Below are 20,176 nucleotides of genomic sequence, written 5' to 3' on the forward strand. Positions count from 1 at the left end.
CTATAATAAAGTAAGAGATAGACAACCACCTAAATGAAATAAATATAAAGATAGGTTTGAATTAAATGATAATTATGATAAATCAATTACTCATGGAGGAACAAAACTAGATCCAAATTGTAAAATAGATACTAAAAAAACCTTATTAACTTGGGCAGATTCAATGATACTATTCTTTTTATATAATAAAGATGACACATGAAAAAATAATAAAAGAAGAATAGATTTCTTAATAGCATCATTTGAAGGAGACGTTAGAAATTGGTGGGAATGAATAAACAATGATACAAAAATATTAATAAAAAGAAATGTATAAACAGGAATAATAAAGTCAGATAGACAAGGTATAGAAAAGTTAATAAAATATATTTCAGATGAATTTTTAGGAGAAAATTAGATAAGAAATGCTGAAAGAGAATCAATGAGAGAAAAAGATAATGCTAGAATAAAATTAATAAATTTAACAATATGTGATATGTGTAATTTTAAAAAATATACTTGTGAATTTAAAAATTACTATTATGTTCAATTTTTTAGTAATGAAAATCAAGAAGTATATCAAGACATGTACTATAATAAGTTACTAGATTCATGGGGAATATATTTTAAAATAAAATTTGAAAAATATGTTATAGATGATATTGGAATATCTAGAACTTTAGGTTTAAAAATAAAATTTTTGTTTGAAAGACTTGCATATATATGTCAACAAAGACAATTAATGAAAAAAATCAGAAAAATTAAATAAAATATATTATGAAGATATAGAAATCCCTGTGCAATGGGGATGTAATCCTGAAAGAAAAATTAATAAAAGAAAGTATAAAAATAAAAAATTTAGGAATTTTAATAAAAAATATATAAAACCTACAAGAAGATATTACAAAAGAAAAAATAACTCATATAATCAACAGAAAAATAAAAGTCAATGTAAATGTTGAAATTGTGGAGAAATAAGTCATATAAATCCTGATTATGATAAAAAAAAAAAGTTAGAATATTACAAAAAGAATATTTAGAAATAAAAGATGAATTAAGTGAAATATCAGATATTGAAGAATACTATAATCAGTAAGTATATATAAGTGAAACAGGGGATGAATCAGGATTTGAATAGAGAAATTGAAAAAATAGAAAGTAATAATATAAATATACAAAAATATGAAAGAATATAAGGATATAGATTAAAAGTCACTTTTGATAGTAACAAGTTTAGAAAATTGCAAAAATTATCTTTAGACTTAAAAATAGGAAAATGAGAAGTCTTTGATAGAATTTGGAAAAGAGAAAGAATAGCAATAAATGAATATCACAAAATAGAAAAAATCATAGATGTAAAAACAATTTATGGACAACATAAATTAAATCTTTTAACAAAAAATGCAGTTAAAGAACTATTAACAAAAATTAGTAAAAAATAAAGTGAAAAAATGTAATATATTTATTTAGTAGGAATACAAATAATGTTTAAATCACTATTCAGATAAAGGATATACTCACCCTTAATTATAACTTTACATGATGGAAGAATAATAAATTTAAAAGATGGTCATTTAGGAATAATAGAAGGAAGTTTAGTATATCAAAAAATTATGTTTACGTGTTATCCAAAATATTGTGTATCATTAAAAGATAGAAACTTTAATAAAGTTTTAAGATTACATTTCAAGTTTCATATAGATGATATCATGTAACTAGATGATCAAATTATAACTACAAAATATAGAGCTTTATATACATTTACTAATTCTAATTATGGAAATATTTATTCTAATAAACCATATATTGAAGTTCATAAAGAATGTAAAGATATTAGTAAAATAATATAACCAAATAAACAAATAAGCTTAATTCTAAAAGAATATGAATTTAGCATAACAAAAAATAAACATGAAATAACAGAATTAAATGAAAGAGAATGTTATAATAATATAATATTTAAGGATAAAAAATTAATTAAAAGATCATAAAGTTTTAAAATACCTAATAAAAACTAGTTGGAAGAAATCACTAAAATAAAAGAAGTAAAACTATATAAGAATGTTGGAAATATGAAAATAGAAGGAGAATATATAAATGGAAGAGAATATATAAATGAACCAAATATATTTATAGATAAAGAAATTAGTGAATGTCATATAGCTTCGACTAGAAATAAAGGTTTAATAACTCATAAAATTGAACCATATAAGTACGTAAATTTTGATGAACATGTACATATTACAGATTTAGAAGTTAAAGTATCAATAAAAATAGGAGGAATGGATCTTTTAATACCATGTTATATAGATAAGAGTATGGATATAAACCACCATATACTTTTAGGAATGAGTTTTCTAAATGAATTAGAAGATTATAGTATAAAAAGAGAAGGATTATATATTATTCATAATGGACAAACTACGTTATGTAAAAAAAATTAGATGAATAATTAGATAAATTTTTCATTATCTGTGTATATACAAATTATTATTGTAGAAACAAATATAACAACTTGTGTTTTAATAGATACAGGAAGTGATATAACAATATTTAAAATTTTTTTATTAAAATTATGGAATAATAATAGTAACATAAAAATAACTGGAGTTACAGGAAATAACACTCAAATAATTAATAGTGCTGATAAAGTTAATATAATTTTTGGAAGTAAATAAGTTACAATAAATAAAGTATATAAATATGATATGTTAGAATGTGATATATTATTAGGAAATGATTTTATACAACAATTTCAATATTTTAAACAAAATAATTATATAATAATGCTACAAACACATTGTGGATACTTATTAAAAATCTCTAGAAAATTTAAACTTTATAGAGTTCAGTCAGTACAGCATGGTGATAAATGGGAGAAAAAATCAATCATATATAATGAAATAAAAAATAAAAGAATATTGTATAAAAAAGTTCTAAAAACATGAATAAAAATGAATATAGAAAAAATAATTGAGCAACAAGAAAAAGTTTATGGAGAAAATTCATTATTATTTTGAAAACCATATCACCCAAAAACTAAAATAGAATTAACAGAAAATATTATAATAAGAGTCAGATTAATGATATATACTATAGAAGATACACAAGAATTTAAAAATCAGATAAATGAATTCTTAGAACAAAAGCTTATTAGGTCTAGTAACGGACCTCATAGTAGTTCAGCTTTTATGGTTATGAAACATTCTGAACAAGTTAGAGGAAAAGTTATGATGGTCATAAATTATAAAGAATGAAACAAATATTCTAAATTTGATGGTTACTTTCTACCAAATAAAGAAGTGTTAATAAATATTGCAAGAGGAAAACAATATTATTCTAAATTTAATTGTAAATCAGGATTTTGCCAAATAAAAATGGATGAAGATAGTATACAATATACTGCATTTAGCACACCTCAAGGAAAAATATGAATGATTTGTTATGCCATTTGCTCTAAAAAAATGCACCACAAATATATCAAAGAAAGATGGATAATATATTTAAAAAGTTTAATGAATTTCTGATTGTTTATATAGAGGATATATTAATATATTCTAATAGTAAAGAAGAACATAAAAAACATTTAATCCAATTTATTAATGAATGTAAAAAAGAAGGAATTATACTATCTAAAAAGAAATATATAATAAAAAAAAAAGAAATAGATTTTCTTGGATTATCAATAGATAAAAGAAAGATAAAATTACAGACTCATATATCCAAAAAGATAGAAAGTTTTTCAGATAAATTAGAATCCAAAAAATAAATACAAAATTTTTTAGAATGTTTAAATTATGTAGAAGGATTTATTGAAAATTTTTCTAAGAAAAGACATAAAATTCAAGTATTATTTAGAAAAACAAATACTAAATGATTGAATGAAGAACATACAGAAATAATTAAATCATTAAAAGAAAAATATAAAAATTTACCAAAATTAAGATTACCAGATGAAAAAGATAATTTGATTATTAATACAGATGCCTCAGATATTGGGCTGCAATATTAAAAACAGATTTAAATGAAATTTGTAGATATTCAAGTAGAACCTTTAACCAAGCAGAAATAAATTATACTACTCATGAGAAATAATTACTAGCAATTATTAGAGGAATAAAGAAGTTCTCATTATTTTTATTATCCAATAAATTTCCTGTTGAGACTAATAATTCTCAAGTTGCAGGATTAGTCAGGAATAAACTACCATTAGAACCCCAATATAGAAGGCTTTATAGATGGCAAGCTTATTTAACATTTTATAACTTTGATATTGTCCATATTAAAGGAGTTAATAATTTTCTTGCAGATTTTCTCAGTAAAAACATAGAATTTGCTGATGGATAAAGTCAAGGTCACGGAATTATACCAATCTATCCTATATATACAAAAAATGACAGATTTTCTTAAAGTAGAATCCGAAGATATAAACTCTGGAGCAACCGAGATCTCAAAGATGTTCAACTTAAATATAAAAATATTGTTGAATATCACTACTGAGCATCATAAATATGTCATAGAACTCAAAAATCAAGTTGATGCTATTGCAGCACAACTAAAAGATATAATGTCTGAGACAGATATACCAAAGAGCTCAGTAATGAGTTTTCCAAACCAATACAAAACAGGGACAGATGAAAGCAGCAGTGGACCCAAACGTGACAACATACCAACTGATAATAAAGGAGATTCCATTTCAATATCATCAACCAAAAAAATTATGATACATAGAGATAAAATAGATACCAAAACAATCGGCATCATAGACTAAGAAGATAAAATCCCTTTAGATCCAAAAGAAGAAAAATATGCCGAAATAGTCAAATTGCTTATGAAATAAAAACGAGTGATTCATATTTCATCTCTCCGGAAAATAATGTTTATCCCAGAATAACAGCCATAGAAGGAGGAGACCCTTCATTTATAAAAATTATGATAGACTATGGATTCATGAATTTAATATATCCAGAAAAAGATTTGATTGAAATTTCGAAGTTTGATCACATATTCATAAAAGAAGTATCCAAATTTGTCAAGGGACGGAAAATATATTTGAAATTCTATTTAATAAGTCCAGAATATGATGGAGTTGTTTACTATCCAGTTGAACACATAATCTCAATTAGATATGTTGCAGCCAATTTTCAAATAGATGTTACAGAAAATAATAGAAAAGTTCCAACAGTAACAAAATCATAGAAAGGACATAGGAAAGCACTTGAAATTAAAGTCATCTACAATATTGCCAAAAATTTATTTGATAAAAAATTTTCATGCTTGTGCCAATATGAAAATTGGATGCTGGTATCAAAGCGCATAATCCGCTCCAATTCCCGCCATTTCTTAGCCCTTTCCGTTCTCTTCCTCCTTCCCCTCTCTTTTGCCTACATCATCTACCCATCTCTCATAACAATCCTCTCTAATACCAACTTAGTTACTGCCCACTTCCAGCAAAATTCGCATCTCCTTATCACTCTTCTATACGTGCTTTTTGTGTTCCTCTTCTCCATTTTCGCTACTGCCTCAATTACCTATAGTACTTTCCACGGATTCTATAATAGACCAATCAGCTTCATCTCCTCTATAAAATCCATCTTGTTTTCGTTTTTTCCTCTTCTCTTGACTGTTGTAGCTTCCGAGATCACATTGTTTTTCATTTTCGTTATACTCGGCCTTTTGGGGGCATTATTCTATGAAGGCCTTGTGAATCTAGAGGTCGATGTCGATTATGGATCGAATTATTTGCTGGGTTTTTTTACTTGTATGACGATTTTGATTCTGATGGTGACAATTTACATGCAAGTGGAATGGTCGTTGGCGTATGTTGTGGTGGTGGTGGAATCCAAATGGGGTTTTGCACCCTTGAAGAGAAGTGCTTATTTAATCAAGGGGATGAAATGGATTGCCCTATCAATAATTTGTATTACAGGATATTGACTGGGGTTTTAACAATTTCGTGTTCGACATTGCTCGTATATTTAGGTGGCATTAATGGAGGCTGGGCAGCCATCCTTGAGATAGTTTTATGCTCCATTCTTCTGACAATGATGATGCTTAGCTACGTCGCTGCCTACAGTGTTGTATATCTATTGCAAGATTTTACATGGGGAAATGGCATTTTGAGATTGCAGATGAATCTGCAGCAGACTACGTTAGCTTGCCTGTTGATGATAGGAACGTTTGAGGTTAGTGCATGTGATTCCTAATTTCTCGTTACTACTGTCATATGTTGTTGTGAAACCTTGTGTTGTATTGTATGATATTGAAGATGAACAAGAAATGTGAAGATATGAGACGGTGAGACCTATGGATTCTTAAAATATTACAATACATAATAAATGTTCTTTGATGTTCCTCGATGACTTTTGATCGTGAACTATGTAGATTCCTCTTTGTTTTAGGTCAAGAGAGAACAATTTTTTCTTGTCTTGTATGGAAAAATATGCGAATCTTCTTCCATTCGAATGTTTGAAGTTTGCACAAATGCATCAGATGAATGCCTACTGAACAACGAGCATACAATTTGGGAGGTTGAATAACGGTGTTTGAGGGATATGGTGTTTTAAGAGAGATCGAGTTTTGCCCAAAAAGTTATGCATGAGCAGCTGGATAAATGGTAAAGACATCATACGATTGCCATAACATAGCGTGTAGACTGCATATTTTTCATCTAGATTTCCCATTAACTAGGAGAAAATTCAAGATCTTCATAAGAGATGTGGAGAGGAACAGAATTCATGGCACAGATACATATCATAGACAAACATTTACAGGATGGCAGTCAGTAATGCAGCAAGCCTTTTCTACTAAACCATTGAACTTCAACATACTGGATGCTGCAGCGAAACAAAATTTGTATTTCTGTAGGAACCTTTGCAATCCAATTGTCAACACTCTAACCAAAAGTTAATAGAGGATTCCAAAAGCTGATAAATAGAGCAATTACCCAAAGGCAGGAACTAGCCAACTCTGTTTAACCTGCCAATAAATGAAAAGAATCTCAAGAATCTGGATTGCTTACCATGAGTATAGAAGATCAATATATTGACTGCACCAATCCTTAAGGCTTCCTTGAGTTTGTTAAGGTAGATGAAGTCGATGCCATTAACTTTGTAACCCTCCTGTCGGACTCAGAACCAAACAGGAGGCCACTCCAGTTAGTCGGATGTCCTACAATTCTTGTAGGCACCTGATCACTATCTTCCCCACCCGATGCATCATATCCATCGCTAGTTGATCTTGATGATGATGGGATTTCCTTATGAGCTGCCTGTAGCCCAACAAGTCTAGTTGCCTCTTTGGCTCTTGACGAGGAAACTTGGAAAGGGTGAATATCTGGGGAATCTAAACTACTCTCGGGGGATGAAGAAACAATCCCAGCCGCACCTGACATAACTGGGCCTGTCCTGTAAACACTTCGAGGTTCAAGTTGGAGAGGGACGAAGCGGTTAGATGTCTCAGCCATCATATGATGATTTCTATAATCTGCAGCATCGTTGCTTGGAACGTTTGAAATGGATTGGAGGAGTGTCTCTGCAGGAAGGCGAATTCGTTTGCTACCTCGTTTTCTGTTGTTATCAGGCCTCAGGGCCATCCAGCGACTACTGCTGCCATAACTACTATCAGTATCAAAAGTCGATGCATCTCGTCTTATTACAGGGCGAAGAATTTTAGACTTCTTTCTTGCTTCTGCAGCAGCCTTGGACACCTCATTTGCATTCAATCGTGCCAACGTCCAAGGACTAATCTTTACAGCTGTGGGATTCTTTTTCTTCGTCGGGTCTTCCACCTGGGTCTTTTTTCCGAGTGAACTTACGGATCCAGTGTCCGGAGGAACTACGTCAAACTGCAAGATAATCAGATATTGCCCAATAATAAGCACAAGACTAATAAGTTTTCAATTGACGCCTAAAAGCATAAGAAAATTGGAAGCTATTATTGACGCAGAAAGGGGGGAAAATGAAAGCCACCAGGAGTTGAAAACAAACACTCCATTTGCCCATCAAACTGCATTTCTAAGCCAAATAACGAATAAAAAAAGGATGAAATGTCACTTCTATTTTTTATTTTGTGCCAGACTAGGCTACTGTCTATGGTTAACAAATATAACAGGCTTTATTTTGTGCCAGACTAGGCTACTGTCTACGATTCAAGATTCAATAGTCACAAAATACAATTATGGTTCATTGGTTGTCTAAATGATAAACCAACAAATCAAAAGAGTGCACATTTGACTGAAAATGACATTCCATGACTCCTTCAAACAAATAAGGTACAAATCAAATATACCTGATCTTCCACAAAAAGACGTGGTGGTGTGCACCATGCTGCACGATGGAAAGTGTTAAACGAGCTTGCACTGCTTAATCCGGTAAGAGAGCTAGCGAGAGACATCTGAGGACTTTGCTGACCTTCAGCCCCTTGTTCTTGCTCTCGCAGAGCTATGATATAATCATATGTGCTAATTCCCTGTCAACCTCAATTGTCAGCTCGAAGCAAATCATCTTTTCTGGAGCAATTCTATTTCCCCATCAAATTTTCAGCAAAAAGAAAATCAAAGCCTAACCTTCTTTATAAGAAGAATGTGAAAGAAGAAGAGCTGAGCAAGTGGTAGGGTGGCAATCATGGCCAACATGGTACATACTACCTGTAATATGTAAGGTTACATCTGTCAGTTATGTGTTGAAGTTGAACTATGTGGAGAATAATCACAACGTATAGTTATCCTCCTTTCTGTGGATATCTTTCTCATTATACGAATATATATGATATTCATGCACGTCAGGTTGCCATAATATTCCTACTATATTATGCATTTGGAACAACACAAGAATTGTAAGCATGGTGAGAAATTAGAGTCTTGATATAATATTATAGACCATGCTATATGTACACAATGGTTTATATCCATGTGAGTTGGCAGATTTTGCTACATTGATTTTGACAACACCTTTTCCAATCAATTGTCAGATTTTTTACACATGGGAAGTGTCAATCAAGGTGTACACTTCGTGTATACAAGTAGTTTAATCCTTTTTACTTGCAATCACAAACCGATGAATCAAAATGGAAGTGAGATGAAAGGAAGTGGAAAAAGTACTCACCACCACAATTACAAATGGAACCAGTGTGAAACTGCTTCCTAACTTGAAACTAATGTCCAAAGAGAATTGCTTCCTCTCAAGAAAACAGTGGATCAGTACAAGAATCCCAGTAGACCATTGAAGTGTAAGCTGCAAGCTCAAGTCAAAGGTTGTTGATTTAGTAAAAGGTCACTACAGGTTTTGTCAAGGGAAGTATTACAGTAGGTACTAGAGAGAATCAATTTCTATAAAAATATATTAAGGCCCTGTTTGAGCTGCATTTTTTTTTTCATTTTTAAACAGTGATTTGACATCATTGCAACCACACATTTTACAATAAAATAATATTACATGCAAATCCAAAAATTTTCCTCATTTTTTAATCACACACTCTCCATCAATCCACTATTCCAAAATACATTCTTTCAAAATAATGTGGCTCAAATACACATTAAATATAATCAATTACATATATGGTAAACTCAGGATGATAGTAGTTGAAAATTTCCCAATAGATCCAGCAAATTCTTTCTTGAACAATAATTAGGTTTTTAAACTAAACATAACATGAAAGAGCAATTTACAGAGACTAATACTGGAGGCTAGATCATACCAGGAGAAGGGCGGACACCATCAGAGTAAAGAACTTTCGGTAGTTCCTTTTGCCTATACAGTTGTTTAGCCACTACAAAACCAGAATGCAAAATTGAATCAAATTTTCTTGTTTCACAAAAAAGGTATACTTTTTTACTCAATCAATTCGAGGTGTACCCTGCAATGATGATCGAAGTTGTCAACACACTTGTCACAGACTCTACAATGCTTACTGTACTTGAAAACCTGCGAGATTGTGCCCATTTTATTCATATGATCTATAAATACTGCAAATATAAAAGATTCCAGTGCATGCCAGTAATTTTAAGAACAAGCACGGATTCGTTCAACAAAAAAATATTGATGATTATTACAAGGGCATTTTAAGATAGCAATACGTCTACATGTGTGGTGTAGTATTAGACAAGATTATAATGAACAATACTTTAGCTTCCTTTTCTTTCTTAATACTGCCGAGTGCTATCTGATCCTTTGTATCAACCATGCTATAAAAGGACAATCATTGCTTTTTAGCATGTTCCAGGATGCAGAAACCGTTTAACAGCATATGTAACTACGCACCTCGACTTCACATAAGCTACAATAGAACATCCCATCTTCACTCATTTGCTGCTCGGAAGATTTATCGCATGAGTTGCAAACAAGAGCACAAGGCAATAAAGCCAGCATCGTAATTAAGCAGGATCTTTGATGAGATGACGGATTCTTCTTTTGAGTTTCGGCAGTAGAATCAGCTGTTGCATCTAAATCTTTGTTTCTTTTGTCACGGGATTTCTTTTCTGTGGCAGCATTTGCATCTTCAGTCGATGAAGTTAATTCTCCGCTGAGTTTAGACTTGTTTGATTTGACATGCTTTCTGTCATCGGGAATGTTTAGATACTTTTTGGACCTAAAGACTCCTGGATCTGCAGGATCAGCAGCAGCACACCAAATGTATAGACCGAGGACACTAATAATCTGAGAAAAGATGAGATGAAATTTTAGATTAGAGAAACTAAGATTAATGCATCTATTATTTCATTAGACAATCAGTGCAAGAAACGTAATAAGGTTAAGAAGAACATAAAATATGCTTCATCACAATGTGAAACTCAGACGACACTGTACAGAGCAAACAAATTATTTAAAAGATAAAAACCTGTATCTTTTCTTTGTTTACAAAAACAAAGTCAGCATTAATAGATTTCTGGTACTGCAGTTCAAAACCAAGATATATGTCTAAACCATGTAGTTTGCAGCCTATGGCTATCATCCAAGATGGCAAGCTTAACTAAAAATGGCCTATCGACAATGATAAACTGCTGGAATGCATTTATCCATGATAGTCCTACAGTATGTGCTTTCTTCTTCACCTACAATTTTTGCCTGTCCTGTTCATAGTTTATCAGACATATCTCCCGGAGAAAGTAAAAACAAGGAAACAGAAAGAATAGCAAATTCATCAAATCAATTTCGTAATTCCCTCCTCTTTCCTAGTTCCCTCCCTTCAACAGAGAAGGAAAAACAAAAGACTAAGTTTTCCTCCCCCAAGAAGTGAGCACTACTGTCTTTTAGTAAACGCACAAAAAGATTGCTGGAGTGCAAAAGCAAATAGCCCTTTAGTTTCCGTTAGGTACAATTTGATGAACAGACTTGGGAAATAGTTACACGGCGCTGACACGGTGCCAGGGAAATATCCACTTCCCAGTGGATTTTAGGCATAAACTTATTTACTCTGTAAAAGTTTTCAGGAACCCGAATTGAAGTTATCTCCGAATAATCTGGCAGTCAAGATCAAAATCTGAATCACAGCAAGGCTTTTGAAATACAATAGACAAAATCTGATCTTTAGAAGGAAGATATTGAAAATCTCGAATGCGAAATTTGTGACTCCAAATATGCAACAAAAAGCTAAAGGCAAGCACAATTTTCCTTATCAGCTAAAAAGTGCAGGTTTTTAATAAATTGAATGTTTTTATACAAACTCCAAGGTGTTAAGAGTAAAATTCCAAGACAATTAAATATCAAAAACATAAACAACGTATAAGAACTTGGCTTATCCTCTTAAAAAGTTTATTAAAAACAGGATAGAAAACCCCATGGAAGAGTAAAAAATGTAACTAATCCATGAAGGATTGGGGTTCCTGGGCACAGAATCAAGATCAATCAAAAAGCTGTGAGAGTACAGATCTAAGCTATTTACAGCCATTAAAGAAACATATGTATATGGAAATAGAAAAGAATCTTAAAAAAGATTACAACTTGTTCTTACAAGAGGAGTATAAATCCCCATCACTATGTATTGACACAATTGCTTTCCCACAAAAGGCGCAAAGAAGACATAGAAAGCAAATCCCAGTGCTAGAAATACAGCAACAGCAACCACCTGCACATGTACACCAGAATCCAAAACCTTGGATTATATACAAACAGGAAAAAAGATCGGCATTTATAATACACATACAGATACATATAGACAGCAAAAGATACCTGAAGTGGATGGTAGGGAAGCTGCCATCCATGTTTCCTCATTGTGCTGATTGAAGAAAAAATAGTTTCAAGAAACTAAGGCAAGTTAGGGAAAAATGAACTTAGATTTACTCCATTTCTCTACTCTTTAAGCTAATTAACGGTTTTGGGAAAGAGATTCCTCAAATGGGAATTTTAGATCACTGCTTTGCTGCACAAGCTATCAAACAAATCTTGCATACTCATCTTCATCAGTCTTATTCATGAGAACAAAAAGGGGAAATTAAAAAACCAAAAAATTGCATCTTTAAAGGGCAAGAAATTGTGGGATGGACAATGGGGACCTTTGTCTAGTTCGCTCAATCATAGCCCACCACCTCTAAAATCCACAATTTGAAATGGGCATTTGAGCAAAATGCAAATACCCTTTTGCTCGAGACAAGCAAAGTAAAAGCAAAGATCAGTGTAGCTGAGGAGAGAGAAAGGGCCAGTGCTGGATTAGGATTTTGCTTTTTAAGCCTATAATGACTACTTCGTCTATCTTAGATTACACTTTTCCCTCGTTTCTAACAATGCCTTTTTCAATAGGCAAAATCAAAATTCAATATGTCACGGGTCCCTTCTATTCTTCTGTGGTGTGCAGTTGTTTCTGTTTCTAACAGTACAAGCCCATTTAAGGCTTCTTTGTCCATTTCTCACTCTGGTTCTTCTTCCTTCTTAAATGCACGCAGTGGTAGATAAAAACTGTTTGTTTCACTTTATTGCAGATAGTGATTCAAGCCTGTAGCAATTTTATTGTTGAAAAGGAACAGCACGGTGAGCCATGGCGACAATTTGAGGGAAACAATCCATTGTCTTTAATTATGTTTGGTAGTGCTTCTAATCTATAAGTTGTGAGTTCTGTTAAATGTGAACATCGAGTGAGTAGTATTCGTGAATTAAAATTTATAAGAATGTATATATAAAAAGAATGTTTAATCAACTTAAATTATAATTTAAAAGTTGCCAAACATGCACATAGTTTAGTCGTAATTGCATATTTGATACATAATATTCAACTTCACTAAATAATTATGTTTAACATACCTTATCAGACGCGTTAAGCATCCACTAGCATGTTGAGCGGAGGTTAGCGAACTCAAGGTAATATGTACACGTTGTGTGATGCATTAAGGGCATATTTGAAAAGAATTACAATTACTTTTAAACTTATCTAAATATGCTTTTAACACATTTTACACACGGAGAAGGACATTTGATATTTTTAAATTTTAAAGAATTAGATAATTACCTTAGAAAGAACTAAAAATACAAAACTTTTTTTTTTCCCTCCATTTTCTTCATCTAGTTTAGTCCATATCAATTTCTTAAAACGGTCCTTAACCTTCCAATAATTTCAATAAACCATCCCTGTAAATGAGTATTACAAATAGGGAATCACACAACTTAGAAAAAGGAGAAAGGGATGTTTTGTATTGTGTAGATTGAGGCCTCATGTGGATTTTCTAGAGGTGCATTTTGGCATCTTCTTGTTAGTACATTGTGCTTGATGACTTGGGGAAATTCAATAATCATATAAAGTCCAATACTTAGGATAAATCAATTCTTTTTATTTTTTTATTAATGCTTTTTAATATTCTTTTACTTTTACAGCGGGTAGGAGAAAGCAATAATGGTTAGTTCGGAAATTAATAACATAATATCAAATAATATTTATGTTTGAGTATTAAATCTAGCTCTTATATATCTTAAAAGAAGGCATCGACGGTTAAAATTTCATAATTTTAGTATTGTATAAAGATTTTGTTGGCTTCGTAGTTTGGTCAAACTCGACTTGATGCATGATCGGTAATCACTTTTCAATAATAAAAAAAAAAAATTGTATATATTAATTCCTACTACACTAATATGATTTTATTAGCAAAGCAAAATAAAAATATTTAAAGTCAATTATGCAATCTTTTATCAGTTTAAATTTATGTTAATGTTATCACTAGAACTACTTATCAACTATTTTTATTTCCAATTATATATGGAGAAATGAAACACCTTGAAAGTATTTCTTTCCTTTGCGTACATTAATCATTTCTTATATATGATTTTAGAGGTCGAATTATATGGAAATATGACTTTAGAAATTATAAACTGTATAAACAAGATAGAAAAATAAAAGGAGTTGGAGGATTTTTATTCTATTCACGACCATGATTTATAAAGAGAATGATCCTGTTTATATATTTATAAAGGTTTATACTACACGTACATCAGGATGTCCATAACAGCGTCCACCCCTATCACATGGAAAAGGACCCATTTCGAATAAAATATAATTTATTCGAAGTGAGCCCTTCCCATGTGAAAGCTGAACACAGTTATGGATATCGCATTATGTACAAGTATTATATTTCAATTTATAAACTGTTACAAAAAGAAAAAACATCGATAATAATATTATGAAAATATTATGGAACTATTCACAGAAAATCAGGAAAATATACATAAATTAAAAAAGATCTTTACTTATATTTAATATTGAATATCTCAATGGTTTGTCTTGTATATCTATCATTTTATTTTGTATAATTTTGAAAACGACTACTAGAGGCAAGGGCCGATTCAAGATTACAATAAAAAAATTTCAAACCAAGCCATTATGTTAAAAAGGAAAACAAATAAAAATAAAAAGGTTAAAGCATAAAAAATATTTGTTGCATACAAAGAGTCTTTTTTTACCCATCAAGATGAAATGGGTTGAGGGACTCGATGGAATTGGAGTTCCCATCCACTCCCCTTACAGTCGCCACTGACTAGAGGTAGAACAAACATTATTGAAAAATACTACGAGATGTATTTTATATGGATAAAAAAATTATGATATTTGTACATAAACGGTTACATAACAGTTTATATATAGATGAGGTGTCAAAAAGAAAGTGGAGAATTTTTTATTTTTTTATTTGATTGAAGAAACTATAATCCAATCATATTTCATCACATCAGATATAAATAAATCATTATGTAAATATATTATATGCATGTAACACAATCGAAATTTTTTATATAGTTTTTATTCATTTATAATTTGGCCAATGGATAAATTGTAGATGAGAATCGAGAAGAAAAGACAAAGGCTCAACGAGAAGTATAGATTTGAGGACATTGAGTTGACCTAGGCACTTGTATTTTACTACATTTTTGTCAGATTTTTATCCTTTAGTGTTTGTTTTAAAACCAATGCAAGAATATTACTAACTGGACATTGGACAACGTAGAAATATACATATTCAAATGTGTGTGTATTTGCCGATGAAAGTTTGACTCGAATATTCCTTATAGAATAATTTCATAGGTACGGGAATTTATTGACAGAAATGATAAATGTGCTGTGTTGGCAAAATCTATATTGTGCATTTTCTGTATTTGTCGTATCAAAAATCAATGAAAAACTTCCACATATGTTTCTGTAAGAATTCTGTCAAATTTTTTCTGTATTATTCCTTACATAATGAACATCTGTTTTAACAATTTGAATGTATGTTAATTCGACGGTCAAGTTTGATCCAAGCCATTTGAATTGATTTTGAATGGGGATTGCAAATGATTTGGATCAAACTTGAAAAATCATATCATACAATCCAATTCGTAGAATTAGAAATTCGTTTCACAAAGACACTCAAGTTGAATTTCTCGTTAGCACATACTAAGGCAATCATATTACTAATATTCTCGGCCAAATTTTATTTTGAACTACACATTTCAATAAATACACAAGTATTTTTCACCACTTCTTTTTATTTATTGATAAGTTAAAACGTTTATAAAATTTTCCCAAATGGAGGCTAAAACTTATTCAGGATAAAACTTGAATGCAAACTCTTTCAATTGAAAGGAATGATTAAATTGGAGAACGGCAATGCCTTCCAGTCTATAAGTTAAACAGACATGAGAAGAACCCCAATTGAGCTCCACTTTTTAAAAATCATTTTCAATTACATATCCTTTCAATAAATTAATTTTTCATGTAAATTTAGAATTTATTCTCACTTTTTCAATCATACATTCTTTTTATTGAATAGATTGTTGAATGGATTGAAAAAGAATTAGTAGGATTGGAGAAAACTTTCAAATCCAACCGAGCGATTTTTCTTAAATTAAATACCCGAATGGGTATGAGAATCGAGAGCAGATGAACTCAGTTCGGTTCTCGGTTCTAGAACAAGAACCGAAAAATCGAATTTCCCTAACTTTTTTATCTCAATTGAGTCAAATCATTTTATTTTTTTTAACTAAATTTGCTAACTAATTAATTTAGCTCATACCCAAAATAAAATTTTTCATATTTCTAATTTTTAGCTCAAGCATAACTTAATCAAATTGACTTAAGTTTTACCAAAATCTCTTATTTTGCAGTAGTGTTGTTCTAGAAAAATTGAATTGAAAACTCTTATGCGCTTCTCTTCATTATTGTGAGCTCGCTATTTTTCTCTTCTTTTAATTTTAATAGTTGAATCTATGAAGAACTCAACAAAATGAGCAAAAGATATCAAGGGATTGGACTACGTTATTTTATAAGAGTTAAAATTGAACATGTCATTAGTTGATTAATGCGACGTTGTTGTAAATTTTAAAAATTTAATTATTGTACAAAACTCAGGAATCAAATGGAATCGAAACCAAACGATTTCATAATTAAATTTGGACCCGACGATTTTACTTACTAAATACCCAAAAATTGAGTTCAGTTCTTTTTAGAACTGAATCGAACCATGCCCAACCCTAAGAATTGGATTAAAATTTGGGAAAAATGTAATAGTGCTAAGAAAGCATCCGAATTTCGGTTCGGATCCATAATACTATTTCATAAACAGAAAACAAGACAAGTAGAACTAACAATTTTGTTGTGACATAAGATAGATTTTGATTATTCGAGTTCGTTTAGGACTCGAAAACTGGTTTTAAAGTTTTAGTGTTATTTTTGTCATTTAGTTTATTTCGAATTCTTTTTAATTTTAGTTTGTTTAAATTAGATTTTCATTAATTTTAGTCATCTTAAACCATGTTATCATGTAAACCCTTAAAAATAATGGGTTATTTCATTGCTTTAAATAATTTGAAATTAATAAAAGTTCGCGAGTTTATTTTCTTCCTAATTTGGTAGATTCGAAAATTGTGTTCTAAAGATTTTCACTAGAATTCCGTGATTCGTGCTCAATGAATTCTTCAAAAAAATCACTATTACAAAATCTTTTCTCCCAAAAAATGGATCTCAAACGTGCTGTTATTCCCAGCCTTAATTGTTGACCAAGGGCTAGACAAATTGATTTTATTACTTAATTTCTTAATAATATTAGACAAAGCGCTCGAAAATTGATTGATTGATATGCAAAAAAAATATTCTTTTTATTTAAGATGAATTTCCCCCCTGTCAACAAAATTCTATCAATGGAAAAAAATTATGTTAATGTATATGATGGTCCTTGGGAAACATTACTCGACGACTACAATCGCGCCTCTCAAGATTCACTTTCCTATGTCCTCGAGTGTTTGTCCTCTAGCACTTCCTTCGGACCTAATTAGGGATGTCAATTGGGTCGAGCAGGCTCGGCTCGTCAAAGCTCGACTCGTGGGCTGCTCGGGCTCGTCAAATGACGAGCCCGAGCTCGAGCTTAGTGGGGGGTCCCGTCCACGAGCCGACTCGTCCAAAAATGTGGAAAAAAATAAAATTTTATCAATAAAATTTGAAAAATTTGCAAAAAAAATAAAAATAAATTCACGAGCTCGTGGGCGAGCTCGAGTCGAGCCTGAGCCAAGCTCGTGTGTTAATGAGCCGAGCCGACTCGACTCGGCCCACTGCCATCCCTAGACCTAACCCCTCACCTGTCAAGTCCTCAAGAAGTCCTGTCTTCTAAGAACTCTAACTTAATACAAATACCGCAACTCGAGACTCCTATGTCAACAACACCACCATTGGTCATACAATTATACTATGAGTAAAACATTCCTCTCAAACAGGACTCTATCAAATAAGAACATTCAACTAAGTTCAATCCTGCAAGGACTCGACTGCCTGTCTCTATAAATATAGACCCTCAACCCATTAATCAAGTACGTTATACACTTACAGTTTCCAATATATATTTTTCTTCAATCCCCTTTCTGATTTAAGTATTGGAGGGGCGACGAGAACACATCTCATTGCCTTTGTTTCAGGTACCGAAAGATTGCGTCCGTGCTTGTTATCGGTCCTCATCCTCGATATCTACAAGGTACGATTTTTGGAAGCTTCACATGGGAAAGGGCCCCCACACCCAATAAATGCTTGCGGCTGACCTCTCATGTGAGACGGCGTGCACACCGGAGTGTACTCCCCGTGTACGTATAGCCGAACCCTTCTCTAAATGTATGACCTAATCATCGTCTCACTTGTTTAGATTGGTCAAAATTGAGCATGTATTTATTGCATGTTGGAAATGAAAAGTAAGATATTATTGAAAATTCACATATTTTCCTAGCAATTCTCAATGGTGTCGCGCGTGACGTCTAGAAAGGTGCCTGAACTCTTCGACAATTTTGACAGTTTTAATGGTAATAATTAATTTAAATTTAAAATTAAAAGTCACAAATGATAGGTTGCAACTCTACGTGACAAGGTATATTAAAATCTAGGAATAATTATGTCAATGATCACTAAAATTTTGAGTACTTATGTTAATGGCAACTAATATGTTTTACGATAATAATCACTCAAGTTTATAACCATTACACGAATAGTCACTCGATAAAAAAAAATAACATTAAGCCCTGTTTGATGGTTATTATTTGAACAAAACAAAGTTTTGAATAGAGATTTTGAGGAGACTATATGATTAAAATAAATAAATTTGAGTGTACGTACAAAATATTTTTATTATGTGAATATATGGTTGAATATGAATATGTAAAAAAAAAAAAAAATTCATCAAGTGCCTACGAGTCACCGAGTGCATACTTTGTCATATTGCAGAGACAAATTATAGATCTCGAGTATAGACACCTACTTTCTTTGGTATTCGAGTTTGTTTTTGTAATTACACAACACACAAAATATTGAGGTATCATTGTATTTTGGAGAGGTATTTTGTGTTCTCGAAGCGGATCATAGAATTGGTGACGACAATTAACGCAAAAGCAATCATGTAACATGCGTTGCATTAAAGTCGATATTGATGAAGTTCGAGTTTTCTGCAATTTTCCAAATTCTTCTACTATTGGTCTCTAGTATTATGGAAGACATCCACCCAATAGTATCCATATCAAATTCACGACATCTCTTATTCGAAGTGCCAAATATCATATTTGGTGCATTTGTAGCGATCTCGTAATTTTTACGGGATGTAGACGATGGAATTAGTTGATAATTTTTCTTTCTTTCTTTTTTTACCGTATTTCGTTTAGAGGGTTGAAGGGAAATATTCCATCCTAAATCAAAAAGAAATTTACTATTTGTACACTAATTTTTGATACTTTGATTGACACTTATATTGTTGTCGAGTGTCAATTGGATAAAAAAAAATTTGATATTTAAACTGTTCAATAGGATAATGTCATGTGACAAAATGTAAATTAAAGTGTACATCACATTGTACATATAACAAGGTTTAATAAAAAATGTCTAACAAAAAAATGATCTAATGAGTATTAGTGCATAGCTTATGTTGATTATAGATAATATGACACGCTAATTAATTGGTGCAAATCATTTCTTATCTCCAACCAACCAAAAGAATAATAATTAAACAATTAATTACCTAACATACGTGTATTAGGAGAAGATCCCTTTTGTCCCCTTCGACTTTAGACACGTGAAATAACACAATAGGTCAGGATTTAGGAGAAGACTTTAGTTCATAACTAATTAAGAGAACATTTTAGGTAGATGAAGTGTTAGTATCTAGCTGTTATCAAATAGAATTCAATGTCTGCCATTTTTAATTCTTCTTCATGTTTTTTTCTTCTTCTTCTCCATTTTTTTTTTTTTTTTTTTTTTTTTGGTTTTTTTTTTTTTTTTTTTT

General features: G+C 31.3%; 2 protein-coding genes across 3 annotated transcripts in view; one reads left to right on the top strand and one right to left on the bottom strand.

Annotated features, from left to right (window-relative positions):
* Positions 1-6,305, top strand: part of LOC111398918 — an 11,628-nt gene extending 5,323 nt beyond the window's left edge. The window contains exon 2 of the mRNA XM_023026079.1: positions 5,962-6,305. The gene's annotated coding sequence lies outside the window, so the exon portion shown is untranslated. The remainder of the gene's footprint in view (positions 1-5,961) is intronic.
* Positions 6,306-6,654: 349 nt separating this feature from the next.
* LOC111398917 (probable protein S-acyltransferase 22) lies at positions 6,655-12,846 on the bottom strand. 2 transcript variants are annotated; one of them, XM_023026077.1, is made up of 9 exons: positions 12,147-12,846; positions 11,929-12,042; positions 10,239-10,634; positions 9,834-9,902; positions 9,676-9,747; positions 9,084-9,212; positions 8,546-8,626; positions 8,269-8,448; positions 6,655-7,825 (listed from the first exon to the last, which is right to left on the bottom strand). In XM_023026077.1, exons 1-9 carry the CDS (start codon positions 12,186-12,188, stop codon positions 7,040-7,042), a joined length of 1,869 nt encoding a protein of 622 aa, XP_022881845.1. In that variant the 5' UTR covers positions 12,189-12,846; the 3' UTR covers positions 6,655-7,039. The 2 variants fall into 2 exon arrangements, with proteins under 2 accessions (XP_022881845.1, XP_022881846.1); XM_023026078.1 differs by lacking the exon at positions 12,147-12,846 and adding an exon at positions 10,816-11,437.
* Positions 12,847-20,176: the final 7,330 nt, after the last annotated feature.

This window comes from Olea europaea, chromosome 8, assembly GCF_002742605.1.
Source record: "Olea europaea var. sylvestris chromosome 8, O_europaea_v1, whole genome shotgun sequence".
Lineage (NCBI taxonomy): Eukaryota > Viridiplantae > Streptophyta > Magnoliopsida > Lamiales > Oleaceae > Olea > Olea europaea.